Raw genomic sequence first — 21333 nt, forward strand, 5'->3', positions numbered from 1 at the left:
CCTTGCACCTACAACCATGACCATCCCCATGCCACACTGACCCCTCCCATTATCAGAGTCATTTGTTTTAACAGTTTCCCAGACCCCAGCCCATGAGACCTTCAACTAGCCAATTATCACTCTGGATATGCCACCCTTATACATTCCATTGCCACCTCTCACTGTGACTGTTTCCTCCGCTGCTCGTACCCTCAGTTCAACCCAAGGGGTCGCTCTAGACCACTATCCATGCCGTAAGCCCCCTTCCCCACCCAACCAGGACCCCCAGACCCAACAAGCAAGGCTCTTCCCTCCATCCCACGTCCCTGCCCACGGGCAGCCAAGCTGAGATTGTCAGATCTGCTGAGATTGTGCAGTATTTTCTGTTTCTGTTTCAGATTCCAGCATCCGCAGTAATTTGCTTTTATTTTCATCTCAAAGATACAAAGAACAGTACGGCACAGGAACATGCCCTTCGGCCCTCCAAGCCTACAATGATATGGTGCCTGTCAACTAAAACCTTCTGCACTTCCGGCATCCGTTTCCCTCTATTCCCATCCTATTGATGTATTTGTCAAGATGCCTCTTAAATATTGCTATTGTATCTGCTTAGATCACCTCCCCCGGCAGCGTGTTCCAGGCATTCACCACCCTCTGTGTAAATAAAAAACTTGACTTCCACATCTGTAAACTTTGCCCCTTGCACCTTAAACCCCTTCAGTTTTGCTTGCTTTGGTTAGAAACTTTAGGAAGCATTTGTTTGAGTTTAGCTTCAGATCAAATCTAAACTGGTACTTTTGGATGTTATAGTGCTTTTACAGGAGATCTTGTGGCCCTGTCTCTGAGTCTGAAGTTCTGGGTTCAAATCCCACTCCAGGAGTTCTTGACCATGGAACGAGTGCTCATGACATGGGCAAGCAGGTTGATAATCAATTTGTTAATCCCTCTACGCCACACGGTAAGAGCAAGAGATTCCTGGTCAGGCATTAATGAGAACTACTGTCACAAGCATGAAGAGGGCTGCAGCCTGCACTGGATAAAGAAAGAAAAATGCTGTTCCAAGATGGGAATAGGAGGTTTGGAATGTTTCAACGAGGTGCCATCTCGCATTGCAAATTTTGGAGTGCTTAGTTCCAAATAGGCATGTCCAAATTCCTGCATCTTCTGAAGGGTATCTATAGGTCAAAAATAAAGGCGATTCACGTAGAATCTCTTATTTCCCTCAATCATTCAGCTCCTGTATAAATTTAGGAATTGTCAACACCCGATGGAGAAAATTGCCAATAATAAATACGGTTTGTTTATAAAAATGTAGTTTCTTTATTGGTAATTTTTTTTCAACTTTCTTTTGTATACAGAAAATGATGAATATAAGCCTCCAGTTTGGAAATCTTACTGTAAGTACCAATTTATTGTAATTAAAATTCCAATTGGAAGATTTAATGTGGACATGGATGTTTACAAAAGCAAGTTCCCTTGAACAACCTCTTCAGTTTTCTGACATCCTTTCCTATTTCTCGGAGTCAAATAGCTAAATTTTCAGGTTGTAAGGTAGCTCATAAGACAATTATTCTTTTGATATCTATGCAGCTATGTTTTGGGCAGAATATAGTTCTGGTTGCCATCCTATGCTTTTGTGCTAAAGTGAAGAGAAGCAAGTAAATTTAAGTTTCTGACTGAAGTACTGTATTAAATAAAAAATTTATCAATTTCCTGGTGAACAAAGTGTCTTACAGTACTTTCAATAATTGTGTATAGATTATCTGAAGACTTCTGAAATCTTAAAGTCTTGGTAGCTCAATAGCTGTAGTGGTACAACACTCGATTTCCAACCAGAAGGTCACGAGTTCAAGTCACAGAGCTGCCTCTCACTGGAACTCACTTGCCTCAGTTGGGTGAGTTCTATGATTTATCAGCTGGGTCTTAAGCAAGTGCCACAAATGAACCAAGTGTACAAATATTTGGGGAAGGAATATGACAATGTTACTACCCCAGCTTGAATTATACCCGTTGCATACTTTCCTGATCATGGAAGACCACTGACCATGATATTGAGCTTCAGTCCATCTTTTATATCTTTGCTTGAAGAGGGGTGCATGATGATAAACTGAGTTCATGTAGTCGGTAAAGTATATGTGTTGAGGGAGAAGAATTAAATGCTACATATAATTAGGTACTAATTCCAAGGTGGTGGACTGGTACCAGACATTTGCTCTTGTGTAATACAAGTTTGATCTGATCTGCATTTTGAGGTGAATTAAAGTAAAGAATTACAGAATTGTTACACCACAGAAGGAGACCATTCTGTCTCTCTGGCTCGTTGAGCAAGTCACCTCGTGCCACACCCCGCCAACACCCTGCAGCCTTGCACATTCTTCTTTTTCTGATAGGAATCCAATTCCCGCGTGAGTGCCTCGATTGAGACTGCCTCCACCATACACACACTCCTGCAGTGCATTTCCAGACCCTAACCACTTGCTGAAAAAGTTTTCCCTCATGTAGCTATTGCTTCATTTTCCAGTTACCTTAAAACCTGTGCTCTCTTGTTCTCAATCCTTCAACCAATGGGAACAGCTTTTCCCGATTTACTCTGTTCAGATTGCTCACAATTTTGAATACCTCTATCACATCTCCTCTCAGCCTTAATAATAATAATCTTTATTAGTATCACAAGTAGGCTTACATTAGCACTGCAATTGAGTTACTGTGAAAATCCCCTGGTCGCCACACCTGTTTGCGTACACGGAAAATTCAGAATGTCCAATTCACCTAACAAGCACGTCTTTTGGGAGGAAATGGGAGCACCCGGGGGAAATCCACGCAGACACAGGGAGATTCTGCACAAACGGTGACCAAGCAGTGAATCGAACCTATGGTGCTGTGAAGGAACGGTGCTAACCACTGCGCTACCGTGCCACCTATACACAGGCAAATACTGTGGATCCTGAGCACCCTGATCTTAACTATGTTGCTGTGTGGGGCAGCCAAGATATTTGATACTGCTACAGAGAACCAATGATAAAGGGAGATGCAATTGCAAGAGCCATTCTGTCATTAGCTCCAATTATCTCCTTTGCATATCTTCGAACAGAAACCTGTTTTGGTGAGATAAGGAAAGGAATCCCACTAAATATGGGTGGCACAGTAACACAGTGGTTAGCACTGTTGCTTCACAGCACTAGGGACCCGGGCTCAATTCCCGAATTGGGTCACTGTCTGCGGAGTCTGGATATTCTCCCCATGTCTGTGTGGGTTTCCTCCGGGTGCTCTGTTTTGCTCCCACAAGTCCCGAAAGACGTGCTTGTTAGGTGAATTGGACATTGTGAATTCTCCCTTGGAGTACCCAAACATAATATGGCGACTGGGGGATTTTCACAGTAACTTCATTGCAGTGTTGTGACACTAATAAAGATTATTACTATTAATAACATGAGACTTCAGATTCAAAGACTTTCTGAAATACCAGAATCACAAATAAGGTTAAACTCAATCAATTCCTTTTGAGCACACCAAAGCATTTTGCACATAACTTATAAATACAGATTGACTTGGGGTTAAAATTTCAGAGTGTATTTACGAATGCCAGCAGTGTCCACATGATTTCTTATTAATGCAAAAGTTGAAAAAATAGATATTTTCCTCCATTGTATAAAAGTATTGATTTCAAGTTTTTTTTTCTTTTGTAAAAACTGTGTAATGTTAAGAAAATCCCACATACCATGCCTAGATTTGGTTCCAGGAAATGCACTTTACAGTGCCTCTTGTATGTCATAGTCTCCTTCTCTAAAGACACTTTGCTGCAGATGACAGTCGGTAGCTGCTACATAGCATGAAGTGAAGAACAGTATGTTTGTTTTCCAAATGCATACATGATTGTGCTCAACTATTGGCTGAATCATGAGCTAACAAAATATTACAGGTTGCGAAGTGTCCTCTTAGATATTTCAAAAGTATTGGTGAGAAATGTTCGAAGGCTGTGAATCATAACTGGTGCTCAATGGGTGGAATTGTTTTGTGAACAATTTTGTGTCTAAACCAATCACTATGTCAGTCAGTGGAACCCTCTAACATAAAGTGTTCCTGTTTTCCACTTAACACTACCTTTTGGATGACAGCGGAGAATCTGAATTTTCCATTTGGTTTAAATGGGTTCAATTAGCATTTCAAATGCATTAAAACAAGAACAGCAACATCCAGTTGAGAAAGCTAAGGCATGTGTGAGATTGTGAGTTCAATGCCTAGAAAATGACTAAAACAAATCCACTTCCTAATCACTTCAAAGGACTGTAGGCTGGGATGCACTTCAATTTGTGGATCAATCTTAAAATACAAATAACGCTACTGAAATGTGGTGCTAGATTTTTTACAAGTAGAGGCAAGGTAAATGAACCCTGTTGAATTCCACTGCAATCTATTTAAACATTATTTTGCTTTTGAAATTTGTTGATCTGTAAGGTTTATGTGGTTAAGTTAATATTTTATTTTATCTTCCCTTTTTTAAACTATTAACCATTAGTAATTCTGTACATCAGTTGTGTTTTAATTAAAATTTAACTTTGGTTCTTCACTTCCCAGTGTATCAATTACAACAGGAAGCTCCTAATCCAAGGAGGATTACATGCACATGTGAGGTTGGTTTCATATTGACCCTGTATCTTTGTAATTTTTGGTTGGATTTACAATCATTCTATCTTCATTTGTTTATTCTTCAAGTACCTCAAAGACAACAACAACCTTAATAAACAGTAGGTTATCAGATTGTTGTTCAGTTTGAATCAAATTCTGATTGTATTAAATACTCCAACATTAAATATGATTAGCCCAGCTCTCAAATCAGATTCTTGTGAATGCAGATCTACTGCTAAAATAAGCATATAATTCATCAATGCTATCATAACGGCGGAAATCTCAGAGGGAACATGGTTTTTAAAAAATATTTATTTATTCTCCTTTTTCACATTTTCTCCCAAATTTACACCCACCAACAATAAACAATAATCAGTAACAAATATGTTAATCCCCATATCAGTAACAATGATCCCATCCTCCCACCAAACCCCAAACAGTAGCCCGCATGTTCACATAAACAAACAACAAAAAGGAATCAGGAATCACCCATAGTCACCATCAACACACACCGCCCCCTCCCCCCAACCCTCCCACCCACCCCCCCAACTAATGTTCGATGTTATCCAGTTCTTGAAAGTGCATGATGAATAATGCCCATGAATTGTAGAACCCCTCCATCCTTCCCCTCAGTTCAAACTTAACCTTCTCAAGAGTCAAGAATTCCAAAAGGTCCCCCCGCCACGCCAGGGCACAGGGTGGAGAGGTTGCTCTCCAACCCATCAGGATCCGTCTTCGGGCGATCAACGAGGCGAAGGCTATGATATCTGCCTTCGCACCCGTTTCCAACCCTGGCTGATCCGACACCCTGAATATGGCCACCCGGGGGCCCGGGTCCAGTTTCACGTGCACCACTTTAGAAATTACCCTAAAAACCTCCTTCCAGTAATCCTCTAACTTTGGACAGGACCAAAACATATGAACGTGATCAGCGGGCCCCCTCGCAACATTCACACACATCTTCTACTCCTTCAAAAAATCGGCTCATCCTCACCCTCGTGAGGTGTGCTCTGTATATCATCTTCAGCTGTATCAGCCCCGACCTCGCGCACAAAGTGGAGGCGTTCACCCCCCGGAGCCTCACACCAGAATCCCTCCTCCATACCCTCTCCCAACTCTTCTTCCCACTTTACTTTGATCCCTTCCAGTAGTGCCTTCTCCTCTTCCAAAATAGCTCCGTAAACCGCTGATACTACCCCCTTCTCCAGTCCCCCTGTCGCCAGCACCTCATCCAGCAATGTGGAGGCCGGCTCCTCCGGGAAGTTCTGTATCTCCTTTCTGGCAAAATCTCGAACCTGCGTGTATCATTTGATTAAAGAGGGAAATTAGCTATTTTTTTCTGCTCCTGATTAATATTTAGGGCCCCTTGCTACAAAGTATGGACATTGGGTAAGAAGAGGATTGAATTTAAATTTGAGGCACCTATGAATTCAAAAATCCTGCTATCTTGTCTTGAACATAAAGAATGTCCTGCTGATGAGTGGAAGGTTCTTGACACCATGCCTCACTGCAATTAGGGCAATGACAGGTTCTTTTTGGTGGATAAGGAGTTCATGGAAGCGAGGTAGTAAAACGTATGTAGCTTTAAGATGATCAGAAATGTGTTTTAGCTGCACAATTGCATGCAGAAAACACAAAGCTAAACTTAAAAAAACATGAAAATGGAACAAACTTAATTGGTAAATAATATAACTTCCTAAGCATGTCATTGGCAAATAGGGTTAAGGAAAATCCCAAGGCTTTTTACACGTACATAAAAAGCAAGAGGGTAGCCAGGGAAAGGGTGGTCCCACTGAAGGACAGGCGAGGGAATCTATGTGTGGAGCCAGAGGAAATGGGTGAGGTACTAAATGAATATTGTGCATCAGTATTCACCAAAGAGAAGGAATTGGTGGATGTTGAGTCTGGAGAAGGGTGTGTAGATAGCCTGGGTCACATTGAGATCCAAAAAGATGAGGTGTTGGGTGTTTTGAAAAATATTAAGGTAGATAAGTCCCCATGGCCTGATGGGATCTACCCCAGAATACTGAAGGAGGCAAGAGAGGAAATTGTGGAGGCCTTGACAGAAATCTTTGGATCCTCACTGACTTCAGGTGATGTCCCGGAGGACTGGAGAATAGCCAATGTTGTTCCTTTGTTTAAGAAGGGTAGCAAGGATAATCCAGGGAACGACAGGCTGGTGAGCCTTCCGTCCATGGTAGGGAAATTACTGGAGAGAATTCTTCGAGACATTTCGTCCCGTTTGGAAGCAAATGGACGTTTTAGTGAGAGGCAGCACGGTTTTGTGAAGGGGAGGTCGTGTTTCACTAAGTTGATGAGAGTTTTTCGAGGAGGTCACAAAGATGATTGATGCAGGTAGGGCAGTGGATGTTGTCTATATAGACTTCAGCAAGGCCTTTGACAAGGTCCTTCATGGCAGACTGGTACAAAAGGTGAAGTCACACGGGATCAGTGGTGAGCTGGCAAGATGGATACAGAACTGGCTAGGTCATAGAAGGCAGAGAGTAGCAATGGAAGGGTGCTTTTCTGATTGGAGGGCTGTGTCTAGTGGTGTTCCGCAGGGATCAGTGCTGGGACGTTTGCTGTTCGTTGTATATATAAATGATTTGGAAGAAAATGTAACTGGTCTGATTAGTAAGTTTGCAGACGACACAAATTTGGTGGAATTGCATATAGTGATGAGAACTGTCAGAGGTTACAGCAGATTTAGATCGTTTGGAGACTTGGGCGGAGAGATGGCAGATGGAGTTTAATCCGGACAAATGTGAGGTCATGCATTTTGGAAGGTCTAATGCAGGTAGGGAATATACAGTAAATGGTAGAACCCTCAAGAGTATTGACAGTCCGAGAGATCTAGGTGTACAGGTTCACAGGTCACTGAAAGGGACAACACAGGTGGAGAAGATAGTCAAGAAGGCATATGGTGTGCTTGCCTTAATTGGCCGGAGCATTGAGTATAAAAATTGGCAAGTCATGTTGCAGCTGTACAGAACCACAGTCAGGCTATTCTTGGAGTATAGTGTTCAATTTTGGTTGCCACACTAGCAGAAGGATGTGGAGGCTTTAGAGAGGGAGCAGAAGAGATTTACCAGGATGTTGCCTGGTATGCAGGGCATTAGCTATGAGGAGAGGTTGAATAAACTCGGTTTGTTCCCACTGGAACGATGGAGGTTGAGGGGCAACCTGATAGACGTCGACAAAATTATGTGGGGCATAGACAGATTGGATAGTCAGAGGTTTTTTCCCAGGGTAGAGGGGTCAATTACTAGGGGGCGTAGGCTTGAGGTGCGAGGGGCAAGGTTTAGAGGAGATGTACGAGACACGTTCTTTACACAGAGGGTAGTGGGTGCCTGCAACTCGCTGTCGGAGGAGGTGGTGGAAGCAGGGCGATAGTGATGTTTAAGGAGCATCTTGACAAATACATGAATAGGATGGGAATAGAGGGATACGGACCCCGGAAGTGCAGAAAATTTTACTTTAGATGGATAGCATGGTCGGCACAGGCTTGGAGGGCCGAAGGGTCTGTTCCTGTGCTGTACTTTTCTTTGTTCTTTGTACATAATTGATATCGATATATATTGTAGAAGTCATACATACCTTTAAAGACTATTCTACATTATAGTTACGTCTTGAGGTTCACAGAAGTTGAAACAATTAATTTTGTAAACTCAAATGCTGAAGTTCCATCAAATGTATATTTCCGATCACACCTTTGCCATGGATTGTTCCTCAGTACCCGGGCTAATGCGTGATGTGGTTCAGTGGATACATTAATACTTGTGCATCAACTTGCATTTCCTAAATCATATTAGAGTAATATAACATTATAATATTGCCCTTTCTTTCATTTGTAAAAATATATCAATTCCAATCATTAACTTTTTTTTACCCTGGCTAGATCTTCTGAACAGCGGTAGTGATTCCCACAACTTGACACTGCTTCATATCTTCTCCTGGGATCTTCCTATCCCAGCTGTGCTCCCTACCCCCAGTGCTCGATTTCTCCCCCCCCTCCCCCCGCCCCCCCAAACAGGGAATTGTGTGCGGGTTCCGGGGCGGGGTGGCGGGACTCGCCAGGTGGGGGGGGGGGGGGGGGAGTGCACCCCTCGTCAGGGTCCAGTTTCCAGTGATCTGGACGCCAGAAGATTTGACCCATTATATCTAAACTAAAGATTAACAATTCACTTTTATGATTAAATTGAATGCCATAAGATTCTTTTATAGCTTTTTTTCTTTTCTCAAAAACATGATTAATTTTATTGCCAAGTTGGCAGAATGAACATCATCTTCTGAGCTATAGTAGCATGCTAAAGCCGATCTTAAGAGTTTTAAACAGCGTGAAGAGAGCTGGGTGTTTCCGCTTAAAACAGTGCGAGAAGAGCCAGGAATTTCAGTTTACGCAGGGAACTTCAATTAATGAGGAGATCAGCAATGAAGAGTGCTGCTTTAGGCTGCATCAGAGTGCTTAAGTTGAAGTTTGGTGACTGAAAAGTGGGACTTCAAAGGTAGGAATCTCTCAGGATTACTCCCAGTGCCTCATGTTGGCGAGATCAGGAATATAATAGACCAGATGAATGCATGGCTGTAGAAATGGTAAAGGAGGGAGGGATTTAGATTCAGGAGGCATTGGGACTGATTCTGGGGAAGATGAAACCTATACAAACTAAACAAAATTGCACCCCAGCTGGACTGGGGCCAATACCCTCACGGGTATTTGCGAGTACTGTTGGAAACCAAAGCGGGAGGGGGATAGAAACCTGAGAGGTGGGAAACAAAAAGTAGAAAGCAAAAAAGAGAAACCCAGGGCTAGCAGAAAATAGGGCCATGGTACCAAAAAAGTGAAAAGTTGTGAAAAAGACAAATCTAAAAGCACTGCAAGTGAATGCACAGAGCATTTGCAATAAGGTAGACAAGTTTAACAGTACAAGTAGATGCACAGGGGTATGATATGATTGTGATTATGGAGACATGAAAGCAGTGTGACCAAGGTTGGGAACTGAATATCCAAAGGTCGTCAATATTAGGGAAGGACAAGCAAAAAGCAAAGGAGGTGGGTGGCATGTAAGGTAAGGATGAAGTAAGTGCAATAATGAGAGAGGATATGAGCTCAGAAAATCTGGATGTAGAGAAAGCTAAGAAGCAACAATGGGCATAAAATATTAGTGAGAATTGTCTTTAGGCCTCCAAACAGTAGTGGTACGGTAGGGGATGGCATTAGATGCATGTAACAAAGGTGCCATGGCAATCACAGGTGACTTTAATCCACTAGTGGACTGGGTAAACCAAATTAGCGATAATTCTGTGACGGATGAGTTCCTAGAATATGTACAAGATTTTTTTTTAGACCAGTATGTTGAAGAACTAACTAGGGAACATGCTATTCTAGATTTAGTATTGTGTAATGAGAAGGGATTAATTAATAGTCTTGTTAAACATTATCCTTAGCCAACAGTGACCAAAATATCATGGACCTTTTCATTAGGATGGAAAGTGAAGTAGCCCAATTCGAAACTTGTGTCTTAAATCTAAACAAAGTAAACAACAAAGGTCTGAGGCGTAAGTTTGCTAAAATAGATTAGGAAACTTCATTGAAAAGCATGATGATAGATGGGCAATAGTTAATATTTAAGGAATGAATGTATGCATTGTACATTTCTTGCTGCCGCAGAAACATGACTGGAAAAGCAGCCCAACCGTGGCTAACAAAATAAATTAAGGATAGTATTGGATCCTAAGAACATAAGAACTAGGAGCAGGAGTAGGCCATATGGCCCCTCGATCCTGCTCCGCTATTCAATGAGATCATGGCTGATCTTTTGTGGACTCAGCTCCACTTTCCGACCTGAAGCCCATAACCCTTAATCCCTTTATTCTTCAAAAAGCTATCTTTATCTTTAAAACATTTAATGAAGGAGCCTCTACTGCTTCACTGGGCAAGGAATTCCATAGATTCACAACCCTTTGGGTGAAGAAGCTCCTCCTAAACTCAGTCCTAAATCTACTTCCTCTTATTTTGAGGCTATGCCCCCAAGTTCTGCTTTCACCCGCCAGTGGAAACAACCTGCCCGCATCTATCCGATCTATTCCCTTCATAATTTTATATGTTTCTAGAGGAGTCATATAAAATTGCTAGAAAAAGTAGCAATCCATGGATGGGGAGCAGTTTAGAATTCAGCAAAGAAGGACGAAGACATTGATTAAGAGGGGGAAAACAGAGTATGAGAGTAAATTCGCATGGATCATAAAAATGAGCTGTAAAACCTTCTATGCGTACTGTAAAAGCTTCTATAAGTATGCAAGATGAAAAAGATTAGTGAAGTCAAATGTCCCTTACTGTCTGAGAATTTATAATAGAGAACAAAGAAATAGCGCTGCAATTAAACAATTACTTTAGTTCTGTCTTCACGGAGGAAGACACAAATAACTTTGCAGAAATGTTAGGAAATTAAGGGCCGAGTGAGACGGAGGAATTGAAGGAAATTAGTATCATTAAAAAAAAGTGCTGGAGAAATGAATGGGACTAAATGCTGATAAATCACTAAAGCCTTATATTCTACATCCCAGGATACTGAAGGCAGTTGTCATGGAAATAGTGGATACGTTGGTTATCGTTTTCCAAAGTTTTGTAGGTTCTGCAACAGTCACAGCAGTTTGGAGGGTGGCCACTATTTTAATAAAAAGGAGGGGAAAAAACAGGGAATGTCAGACCAGTTAGCCAACATCAGTAATAGGAATGCTAAAGTCTATAATAAAGGATGTGATAATGGAATACTTAGAAAATATTAAAGTCAACATGGGTTTATGAAAGGGAAATCATGTTTGACAAACCTACTGGATTATTTTGAAGACATAACTAGCAGAATTAATAAGGGAGAACCAGTGGATGTGGTGCATTTGGATTTTCAGAAAGTTTTTGATGCCCCACGTAAGAGGTTGGTGTGCAAAATTAAGGCACATGGAATTGGGTGTAATACTTTGGCATGAATTAAGAATTGGTTAGACAACAGGAATCGAAGAGTAGGAATAAATGTTTTTATTCGGGACTGGCAGATGGTGACTATTGGGATCTCGCAGGGTTCAATGCTTGGGTCCCAGCTATTCACAATATATATCAATGATTTAGATGAGGGAACCAAATGTAATATTTCCAAGTTTGTTGATGACACAAAACGTGATGAGAATGTGAGTGGTGAGGATGTTGAGATGCTTCAAAGCAATTTAGACAAGTTGAATGAGTGCGCAAGTACATGGCAGATGCAGCATTATATGGATAAGTGCAAAGTTATCCACTTTGGTAGAAGAAATAAAATATCAGAGTATTATTTAAATGGGATCGATTGGGAAATTTTGATGTAGAAAGGGACATGGGTGTCATTGTACACCAACCATGCCTCCAAAGTTACCCAGTATCGCAGCTTCAGGTGCAGCGAGCAGTTAGGAAGGCAAATGGTATGTTGGCCTTAATTGCCATATGACTTGAGTGCAGGAGCCAGGATGTCCAGGGCCTTGGTGAGACCACACCTGGAGTAGCGGTGCAGTTTTGGTCTCCTTATCGAACAAATGTTATATTTGCCATAGAAGGAGTGGAACAAAGGTTCACCAGACTGATTTCTGGAATTATGGGATTGTCATATGATGAGAGATTAGGTCGACTAGGCTTGTATTCACTGGAGTTTAGAAGAATGAGAGGGATCTCATTGAAAAGTATAAAATTCTGACAGGGCTGGATGGACTGGATGCAGGGGTGATGCTTCCTCTGGCTGGGAGGTCTAGAACATGGGGCCACAGTCTCAATATGAGGTAGGCCATTTAGAACTGAGATGAGAAATTTCTTCAACCAGAGGGCAGTAAACCTGTGGAATTCTCTATCACAGAAGGCTTTGGAGACCAAGTCACTGAATATATTTAAGAAGGAAATAAATAGATTTCTAGACTCTAAAGTTATCAAGGGGTATGGGAAGAGTGCGGGAGTATGGCATTGATATAGAGGATCAGCCATGATATTGAGTAGGGGAGCAGGCTTGAAGGGCCGAATGACCTATTCCTACTATAGACTATGTTTCTGTGTCTTTTCCCTGGCAGCACTTCTCAAGCTCTGCATTGCAAGCTGTAGCTTATGTTGCTCTTCCAACCACTCTTTGGGCTGATTTTATAGGGCACCTTGTACCCTGCCCCACCCCGACTTCAAAAGTCAGTCAGCAACCCATTCACAAGGAAATCAGCTGCCCTGTAGCCATTTTACCTGTGGTGGGGTGTTAATGGACTCTGGGCGAGATGTCTTCTCCCATCTGGGGAGGAAGTAACACCTTAGAGAGCTGCTGATCAGTCCAATTGGTGAGCAGCTCTGTAGTCCCAAGAGCCAGGTTCGCGTAGTAGCCACTGCTGAATCTACAGGCCATGCCCGAAGAAGAAGAGGTTATGGAGGCCAGACTGAAATTAAGTCTGGTGAATTGGTGGACTCTGGCCAGCAGACCCTATTGACGGAGTTGAAGGGTCAGGGTATCTTGAGTTAAAGGGCAAGTTGTGGGATGGGGAGAGAATGAGCTTGGGCTGGTGCCTTCGATGGCACAAGGGACCCCCCTGAAGAATATTCACAGAACAGTACAGCACAGAACAGGCCCTTCGGCCCTCGATGTTGTGCCGAGCAATGATCACCCTACTCAAACCCACGTATCCACCCTATACCCGTAACCCAACAACCCCCCCCTTAACCTTAGTTTTTTTTAGGACACTACGGGCAATTTAGCATGGCCAATCCACGTAACCCGCACATCTTCGGACTGTGGGAGGAAACCGGAGCACCCGAAGGAAACCCACGCACACACGGGGAGGACGTGCAAACTCCGCACAGACAGTGACCCAGCCGGGAATCAAACCTGGGACCCTGGAGCTGTGAAGCATTTATGCTAACCACCATGCTACCGTGCTGCCATCTATTCTTTGCACTCCTCCCTAGGCCATCACCAGCTTGCCCAGTTAAAGAGACCAAGATGGATCATCCACTTGGCACTTCTGGTTGAAGATTATTGTGAATGCTTCAGCCTCCTCTTTTGCACGGATGTGCTGGGCTCCTCCACCATTAAGGATGGGGATATTTGTAGCGCCTCCTATTCGAGTGAGTTGTTTAATTGCCCCAACACCATTCACAACTGGTTGTCGCAGGACTGCAGAGCTTAGATCTGATCTGTTGTGGAATCGCTTGGTGCTTATGTTGTTTGGCATGAAAACCCCCGTTGTAACTTCAACAAGTTGGCACCTAATTTTTCAGTATGCCTGGTGCTGCTTCTGGCATGCCATCTTGTACTCTTCGTTTAACCAGGGTTGATCCCCTGACTTGCTGGTAATAAATATGCTGGGCCACAAGGTTACAGATTGTGGCTGAGTACACTTCTGCTGCTGCTGATGGCCCACAGCGCCTCATGGATGCCCAGTCTTGGGAGTTGCTAGATCTGTTCTGAATCTATCCCATTTAGCTCAATGGCAATTCCACACACCACGATGGAGTGTTTCATCAATGTGAAGACAGGACTTTGTCTGCACAACGATTGTGTGGTGGTCACACCTAGTGATTTGGTCATGGACTGACGTACCTGAAGCAGGCAGGTTGGTGAAGATGAGGTCTAGTATGTTTTTCCCTCCCGAGCTTAACATCCTCAATTTGATCATGGCTGATCTCATCCTGGCCTCAACTCCACCATCCTACCTGTTCTCCATAACCCTTCAATCCGTAACCAATTAAAAATCTGTCAAACTCCTCAAATTTACTCACTGTCTGTGCATCCAACGCACTCCGGGGTAGCGAATTGCACAGATTCACAACCCTTTGGGAGAAGTAGTTTTTCCTCAAATCTTTTTTAAATTTGCGACATCTTATTCTAAGATTCTGACCTCTCGTTTTAGAATGCCCCATAAGAGGAAGCATCAGCTCCATATCTACTTTAACCATACATTAGCATCTTGTATATCTCAATTAGATCTCCCTTCATTCTTCTAAACTCTAGAGAGTATAGACCTAAACAGTTCATTCTCTCCTCATTTGACAAACCCCTCATCTCTGGAATCAATCTAGTAAACGTCTTCTGAACTGCCTCCAATGTCACTACATCTTTCCTCAAAAAAGGGGACCAACACTGTGCACAATACTCCAGGTGTGGTCTGACCAATGCCTTGTATAGTTGCAACAACACTTCCTTACCTTTATACTCAATTCCTTTTGCTATAAATGCCAACATTCCATTTGCTTTCCTTATTTTCTGCTGCATCTGCATGCTCGTTTTCTGTGACTCATGCACAAAGCCACCTCGATCCCTCTGCGTCGGAGCACCCCGAAGTCTCTCCCCATTTAGATAAGTTGCATTTCCATTTTTCTGACCACAATGCATGACCTTGCACGTATCCACGTTAAACTTCATCTGACATATGTTGGTCCATGCTCCTAACCTATCTATATCTATTTGTATGGTTCTTATTTCCTCATTGGAACTTACTGTCCTACCTATTTTTGTGTTATCTGCAAATTTGGCTGTATATCCTTCTATTCTTGTATCCAAATCATTAATATAGATTGTAAATAGCTGGGGCTCAAGGATCGAACCCTGGAGCATCATACTAGTTACATCTTGCCATCCAAAAAAAGACCCATTTATCCTGACTCTGTCTCCTGTTCATCAGCCAGTCTCCTATCCAAGATAATAAGTTACCCCTAAATAAATACTGTGGCTACAAGAACAGGTCAGAGGATTGGAATTTTGTGCGAGTAGCTCACCTGACTCCCAAAGCCTGTCCAAGGCACAAGTCAGGAATGTGATGGAACACTCCTCACTTACTAGATGAATGCAGCCCCACCAACACTCAAGACATTTGACACAATCCAGGACAAAGCAGTCCTTCCACAAACGTCCACCACCGATGCATAGTAGCAGCAGTGTACCATCTACCAACAGTGTACAATCTACAAGATGCACTGCAGGAACTTATCTAGGCTACTTAGGCAGCATCTTCCAAATCCATGACCACTACCATTTAAAAAGATTGGGGCAGCAGATATATTGGAACATCATCACCTGGAAGTTCCCCTCCAAGCCACTCACTATCCTCATTTGGAAATATTACACTGTTCCTTCACTGTCACTGGATCAAAATCCTGGAACTCCCTCCCTCATAGGGCCGTGGGTGTAACTACACCACATGGACTATAGCGGTTCAAGAAGGCAGCTCACCACCACCTTCTCAAGGGCAATTACAGATGGACAAGAAATGCTGGCCTAGCCAGCGAAGCCCACATCTCTAAAAATGAATTTTTAAAAAATGTTTCCACCCCTCCCTGTAAAATGGGAGACAGGTTGGGAGTGGTTGCAGAAGGCCACACAGTATTTTATGAGCCCTCCAGCCTTCAAACATGCTGGTGGGGGAATGATGAAAGCTTGCCCTATGTGCCTGTTTTCCACTAGTTTTTCTGCTTCCGGCTGTGTCCGCTCTGCTCGTATTTTGTATTTCGTATTTCCTCTTCTAAATTCTCCAGCGTTTCTCACAGTTCATTATTCATCCACAGTAAATTATTCTCCAACTGTGACATAATGTTAAGCTACATCTACAGATTATTACTTTGCTGCCTGAATTCAGTGCTGTCATTTCTTTTTCAAGTACTTCTATTTGAAGCACGTGCTTTTGAACTTTTGACTGAGGTTCAGGATCTTCCTCTTGAATATGTCTTTTGCTAACTTTACAACCTGCAACTTCTCTTTCTTATGCTCTTTTACAGCATGCCATGTTATGTCCAGCTTAATCTTCAGTCTTTCCAGGCCTTCAACTCATTATCTAGTTCTAACTTTTCATCCTGGAGTGCTGTAAATATCTGAAAGTCATCTTTTGCTGCCCGGGCTTCCTGAATGAGCTCACTTTTCCTGTCAAGTGCTCTTTATGCCTTTCAATATCGAACCTCAACCCATTCATTTGGCTTTGTATGTTATCTCTCCTAACAATGGAATTTACCACGTTGTATCTGTCCAATTCAGATACTTCAACCAGCTCCTTAATTAAAGTTTACTGAGGTGTCTTTATTTATGAGGAGAACAAACTACGGACACAGATATAATGCAACACACTTTATTCAATATAGTTAACCTGTAAATTACCCACTATATATATATATATATATATATACAAGAAACGCCCAAGATTTGACTACACTACCCGCAAAGGTGGTTTGGTATGCTGTAGATCCGATCCCTGAGTCCCTCTGGTTCTTTGCAAAGGTGATTCTCTCTGGCAGTTTCTTCCTTGTTTGCTTTCTTCCTGCCTTATGGTCTGATGAAGGTCACCTCACACACCGAATCTTTGCTGCTGTTGTCTCTGAGATGCCTACCTTTATCCCCCTCTCTCCCTGCCTTTCCAGAAACTTCTCTGGCTTCAGACCAATGAGGCCTCAGAAGGGGGTCCCAGCAGCCAATGGTCTGGTTGATGACCGTTTGACAGACCACTTGAGCCCGCCCCAGGTGTCCCATCTCTGGTGGTGTGGGCTGCACATGACCTGTTCCCATATAAGGTAACAGTAGATACTCGACTGAAAGTCTGGCTCGATCTGGGCTACAGACAATAGACCTGTGCATTTCAGTGGGGTACAATGATGATCAGCTTGGTCTCAGTAGTGTGCGATGATCTTTGATGGGTGATTGAATGGGACAGGCCCAGACATGTTCTGGCAGCTTGTCTGTTGGTTGTATTTGACTTTGGTAAAGCCTGGATTCCAACAGCCTTCCTGAGGTTTGACTGCAGTATGATTTTAAAATGCCCAATTCTTTAATTTAGGATATCCAATTTAATCGACCTTAAAAATGTAATAGGCCCTGATTATATTACCACAACCCAATTTGTAGGCTCTGTGACTTTGGCAATCATTTTGTATTCTTCCAACTTTAGGAGCTCTCTTTCAAGCTTTCCTTTCAGTTCTTTTGGTACTTTACACAGGATGAATCGTTGGTTTCTTCTCTGGGCCAATCGTGATGCATTAACTCAACCTGCTCATCAAAGCACATTTGATACATTTGGACAAGATCTTTCTTGCTTCTGATCAGAAGGCACTTTTCAATGCGTATACTAACTTGACCACTCAGACATCGCTTTCATCTCATGTTTTTCTGAGATCAGCTGCAGTTGTTTGTAACGGTTGAATCCCAGAACAGCCGGACCATCTGTTCCCATGACGTAGAACATGCAGTTAACATAATTTTCCTTGTGTGTCCCTCTGATTTGGGTAATTCCCAGCTTTTGAATCTCAGTTCCCTTGTAAAACATTGCTTGGTTTCAGAGTGCTTTTCCTTGGGTGTCCGTTTTCATTCAAATTTTTGCAAGATTTTCTGGTATAGTCTGAGTGGGATGATTTTGCTCTGTGGTCCAGTATCAAGCTTCACTTCAGATTAATAATAATGGTGAATGGTTATATGAATTTCTGCACTTTTGGGAACTGTCAAATCCAGGGGCAGGTTTAGCACAGGGCTAAATCGCTGGCTTTGAAAGCAGACCAAGGCAGGCCAGCAGCACGGTTCAATTCCTGTACCAGCCTCCCCGAACAGGCGGCGGAATGTGGCGACTAGGGGCTTTTCACAGTAACTTCATTTGAAACCTACTTGTGACAATAAGCGATTTTCATATTTCATGTGGTTGTGTGGCTCCTATTCAAACACATTGCCATCTTCCACATGAGTATGTTTTGGTTTCTTTCCCTTTTCATTTACCCTGTTACTCTTCCTCTGGTAACTCCTTTACCATCTTTTTTCTTTATAGTGTTCATGTTTTCTGAGTGATTGGGCTTTGCACAAGCTCTGAGGTTTGATCTGTATGCAGGATATTTCCTTCTGTCTGTGAACTTGTCATCCACAGCTCTTGCATGTCATTCTCTATCTTCAATGTGCCTTTTTTCTGTTGCTTTTTCATGCAACACTGCAGTTTTACAGTTTGGGTGGTTGGCGCCTTCATTGTAGCTCCATGTGCTCTGCCAGAGTCTATAGCCAGCAATATCATTAGCTTGTCTTGTACAATTAGAGATTTTCATACATCAGAGTATGCAGCATCCCAATTAAGCTGATCTACCAGCCTTTAATCCATTCTTTACCTTTACATTTGCTGGCTGTGTTGCTCAATGTTGTTGAGAAACTGTTAACAGGCTCACCTGGTATTTGCCTAAAGCTTTGAAATTCATGCTTGTGGATCCAAGGATTTGAATTTGGCTGGAGATGTGTGCTGAATTTTTAAAACATTTGTGTGTCTTTACAGTCATCCTCACTCCTCCCAGCTGTTAAATGCCTTTTTCTCCTGTCCACAATGTGTATACAATTACCCCATTTCTCTTTGTTAGTGCCTTTTTGAAAGCTACTAAATGCCAGTCTGCCCTTTTATTCTTCTCAAATACTTCTGCAACAACATCAACCTCTCCATTTATCCTGAGCTGGAGCTGTGCAAACACTGCTGCAGCAGCCATTTTTACGTACTGAATTCACTCTTGATTTTGTTCTCTCTCTCCGACACTAATTTATCCAGCTAATTCAGCATTTTGCTTATAATGCTTGGGTTGTATACACAGACACCTGCTGCCACCATGTTATATCTTGTGGTTTCTCAAAGTTTGAAATATTCATCCTTTTTAAACTCAAGTACAGGCGCTTGATCAAATACATTTCCCAGATCATATCATGTGCTGAGAATTGATATATTGTTGCTCAGTATCCTGAATCTGGTACAGGAGTGAGTGATGCGGTACTCTGGATATTTGTGGAAACACACATATGAAAATTGGATATTGGACTAATATAAGAGTATAACAATAGTAATGTAAAAGTGCCAACATTTCCACTAAAACCAATTGCTTATGTTGTGGTACCGGACCAGTCCCCAGCTTATATTAGGAAAACGGATGAGAAACTGCAACAATTTTAAAATTTGTAATCTGTGAGAAAAGGATGCTGTGCCCCTGAAGTGATTCCACTTACAAATAGGGATCTTTTGTATTAAAACAAATGTTATTGTTAACACAGGAGTAACCACATTGACATCGCAAAAAATAGCTTTTCAATTAACAGTTTAATAATTCTTAAAATAAAAGGAAACACTTCAACCACTAGCTTGGACCTTCTCTATCTCCGATTGAGCAAATCCCACTACAGGTCAAAGGCCACTGGTAAATAAAGTTAACAAACACCGGGATACTTGCTGTACTCTGTTGCAGAGATTTCATTTCAGAAATGCACAACCTGTCAATCCTTCTGTCTCTTTCAGACTCAAAAATCCTACAGCATTTGACAAAGCTGCTGCTCAACTTAGAAACTCCCAGCAGACTGCCAAAACTACATCAAACTGCAAAACTACAGACAGACCTGGCTCCTCCCTTTAATTACACCACCTTTATCCCTCTCTGATCCTATGACTCGCTGAACTAAGTCTGAACACAATGTCTCAAAATATCTATTCTCCATGGAATCTCGAGCAATCATAGCAAAGTTCAATTCGGCATCTCTCTGTAAATAAAGTACGTGGTTGGAATGAATGATTACCTCGTTCTTAGGACATCTTAATTGCATCTTCTGCCGACTCACCACCTGTATTTTAAATGGGGATTTTTAAAAACATGGCTGCAACAGATAGATATGTATCTTAATCCAGGTTTTTAATAGCATTACTGCAAGAGATGTATATAATACAATCTACGTAAAAATGTCTTGCATTCATCACATTTAATTGTGATTTGAAGCCTTGTTTGTACAACCAGATACAGGAATACAAATAATTATGTTTAATCCAGTTCACATATAGCTGCAGAGAAAAAAAATGGTTCATCTGTTATAAATTCTAATAGCTAACTCCCCAAAGCTTTGAAAAGATTAGTGAACTAAATGTGGCTTTAACTGTTTTCCTCAAACTCTGAATTACAGTTTCTCTGAATTCTTTATCTTCTGGGGTAAAAATTGGAGACTTAATAGTCACTGGGGCTCTTATTTTAATGGAGTTACTGAAATGATAATCCTTCATTGAATTGACAGGTGTACACTTATTGGCACAGTCTGTCCCTGCTGTTCGCTTTCTCATTGAATTAAGGCAGGATTAAGTATTACGGTTGTTTTTAAGTGTTTTTCATTTTAATTAGAAAAAGATTATGTTCCTAAAGTTACTAAAATCCTGCAAAGAGTGCCTTATCTTTTAAGTATTTATGGCAATTGCTTTTGAGGAGAGTAGAGGGGTTCTCAATATCAATTCACAGAACATGTATCTGACCTTCTTAGCCTAGGACAATGTCATGCAATATTTGAAAATGTATTTTCTTTGCATTGACAGTCTGACAGAAACAAGTGTTTTATATTTGCTTTGTTTTTTAAATGTATCTTATTTTTGCATTTATGATTATATCTGTAAAGAGGTGAGGTATTTTTCCCTCTTAGTATAAATACTCCATATCAGAAAGGGAGACATAAAACTGATGCCCAAGAATTAAATGTGGTGGACAGGTTGCATCAACGCATTCCAGGTTGGATATGCTCCGATCGCAGTATTGAAAATATGGGAATTGAGGGTTTACACTTGGAATAGGTATTGGGTCCTTCATACATGGAAATATTGGACCGAATGTTTGTTTGAAGCACACTCTGCAAATTCAAATTGTTGATACTTGACATTCCCCAATTACAGTTAGTATTAGCTTTGGTTAAATTTTACAATGCATGTTTAATATGGTACATATCG

The 21333-nt window shown here is 41.8% G+C and overlaps 1 protein-coding gene across 7 annotated transcripts in view; it reads left to right on the top strand.

Moving 5' to 3' along the window:
* The window catches only part of chn1 (chimerin 1), a 337127-nt gene that overhangs the window by 72300 nt on the left and 243494 nt on the right, over window positions 1–21333 (top strand). For 2 of the 7 annotated variants that reach the window (XM_038789364.1, XM_038789365.1), the window contains exons 2-4: window positions 1338–1376; window positions 1738–1874; window positions 4555–4610. Coding sequence is in view for 3 of the 7 variants with exons in the window: in XM_038789361.1 (XP_038645289.1) it covers window positions 1338–1376; window positions 4555–4610 (95 nt within the window). In the remaining 4 variants the exon portion in view is untranslated. Of the gene's footprint in view, window positions 1–1337; window positions 1377–1737; window positions 1875–4554; window positions 4611–19964; window positions 20126–21333 lie in introns of those variants that run through there. The other 5 variants (XM_038789361.1, XM_038789362.1, XM_038789363.1 and 2 more) reach the window with 3 other exon arrangements.

Source organism: Scyliorhinus canicula, chromosome 2 (assembly GCF_902713615.1).
Source record: "Scyliorhinus canicula chromosome 2, sScyCan1.1, whole genome shotgun sequence".
NCBI classification, from domain to species: Eukaryota; Metazoa; Chordata; class Chondrichthyes; order Carcharhiniformes; family Scyliorhinidae; genus Scyliorhinus; species Scyliorhinus canicula.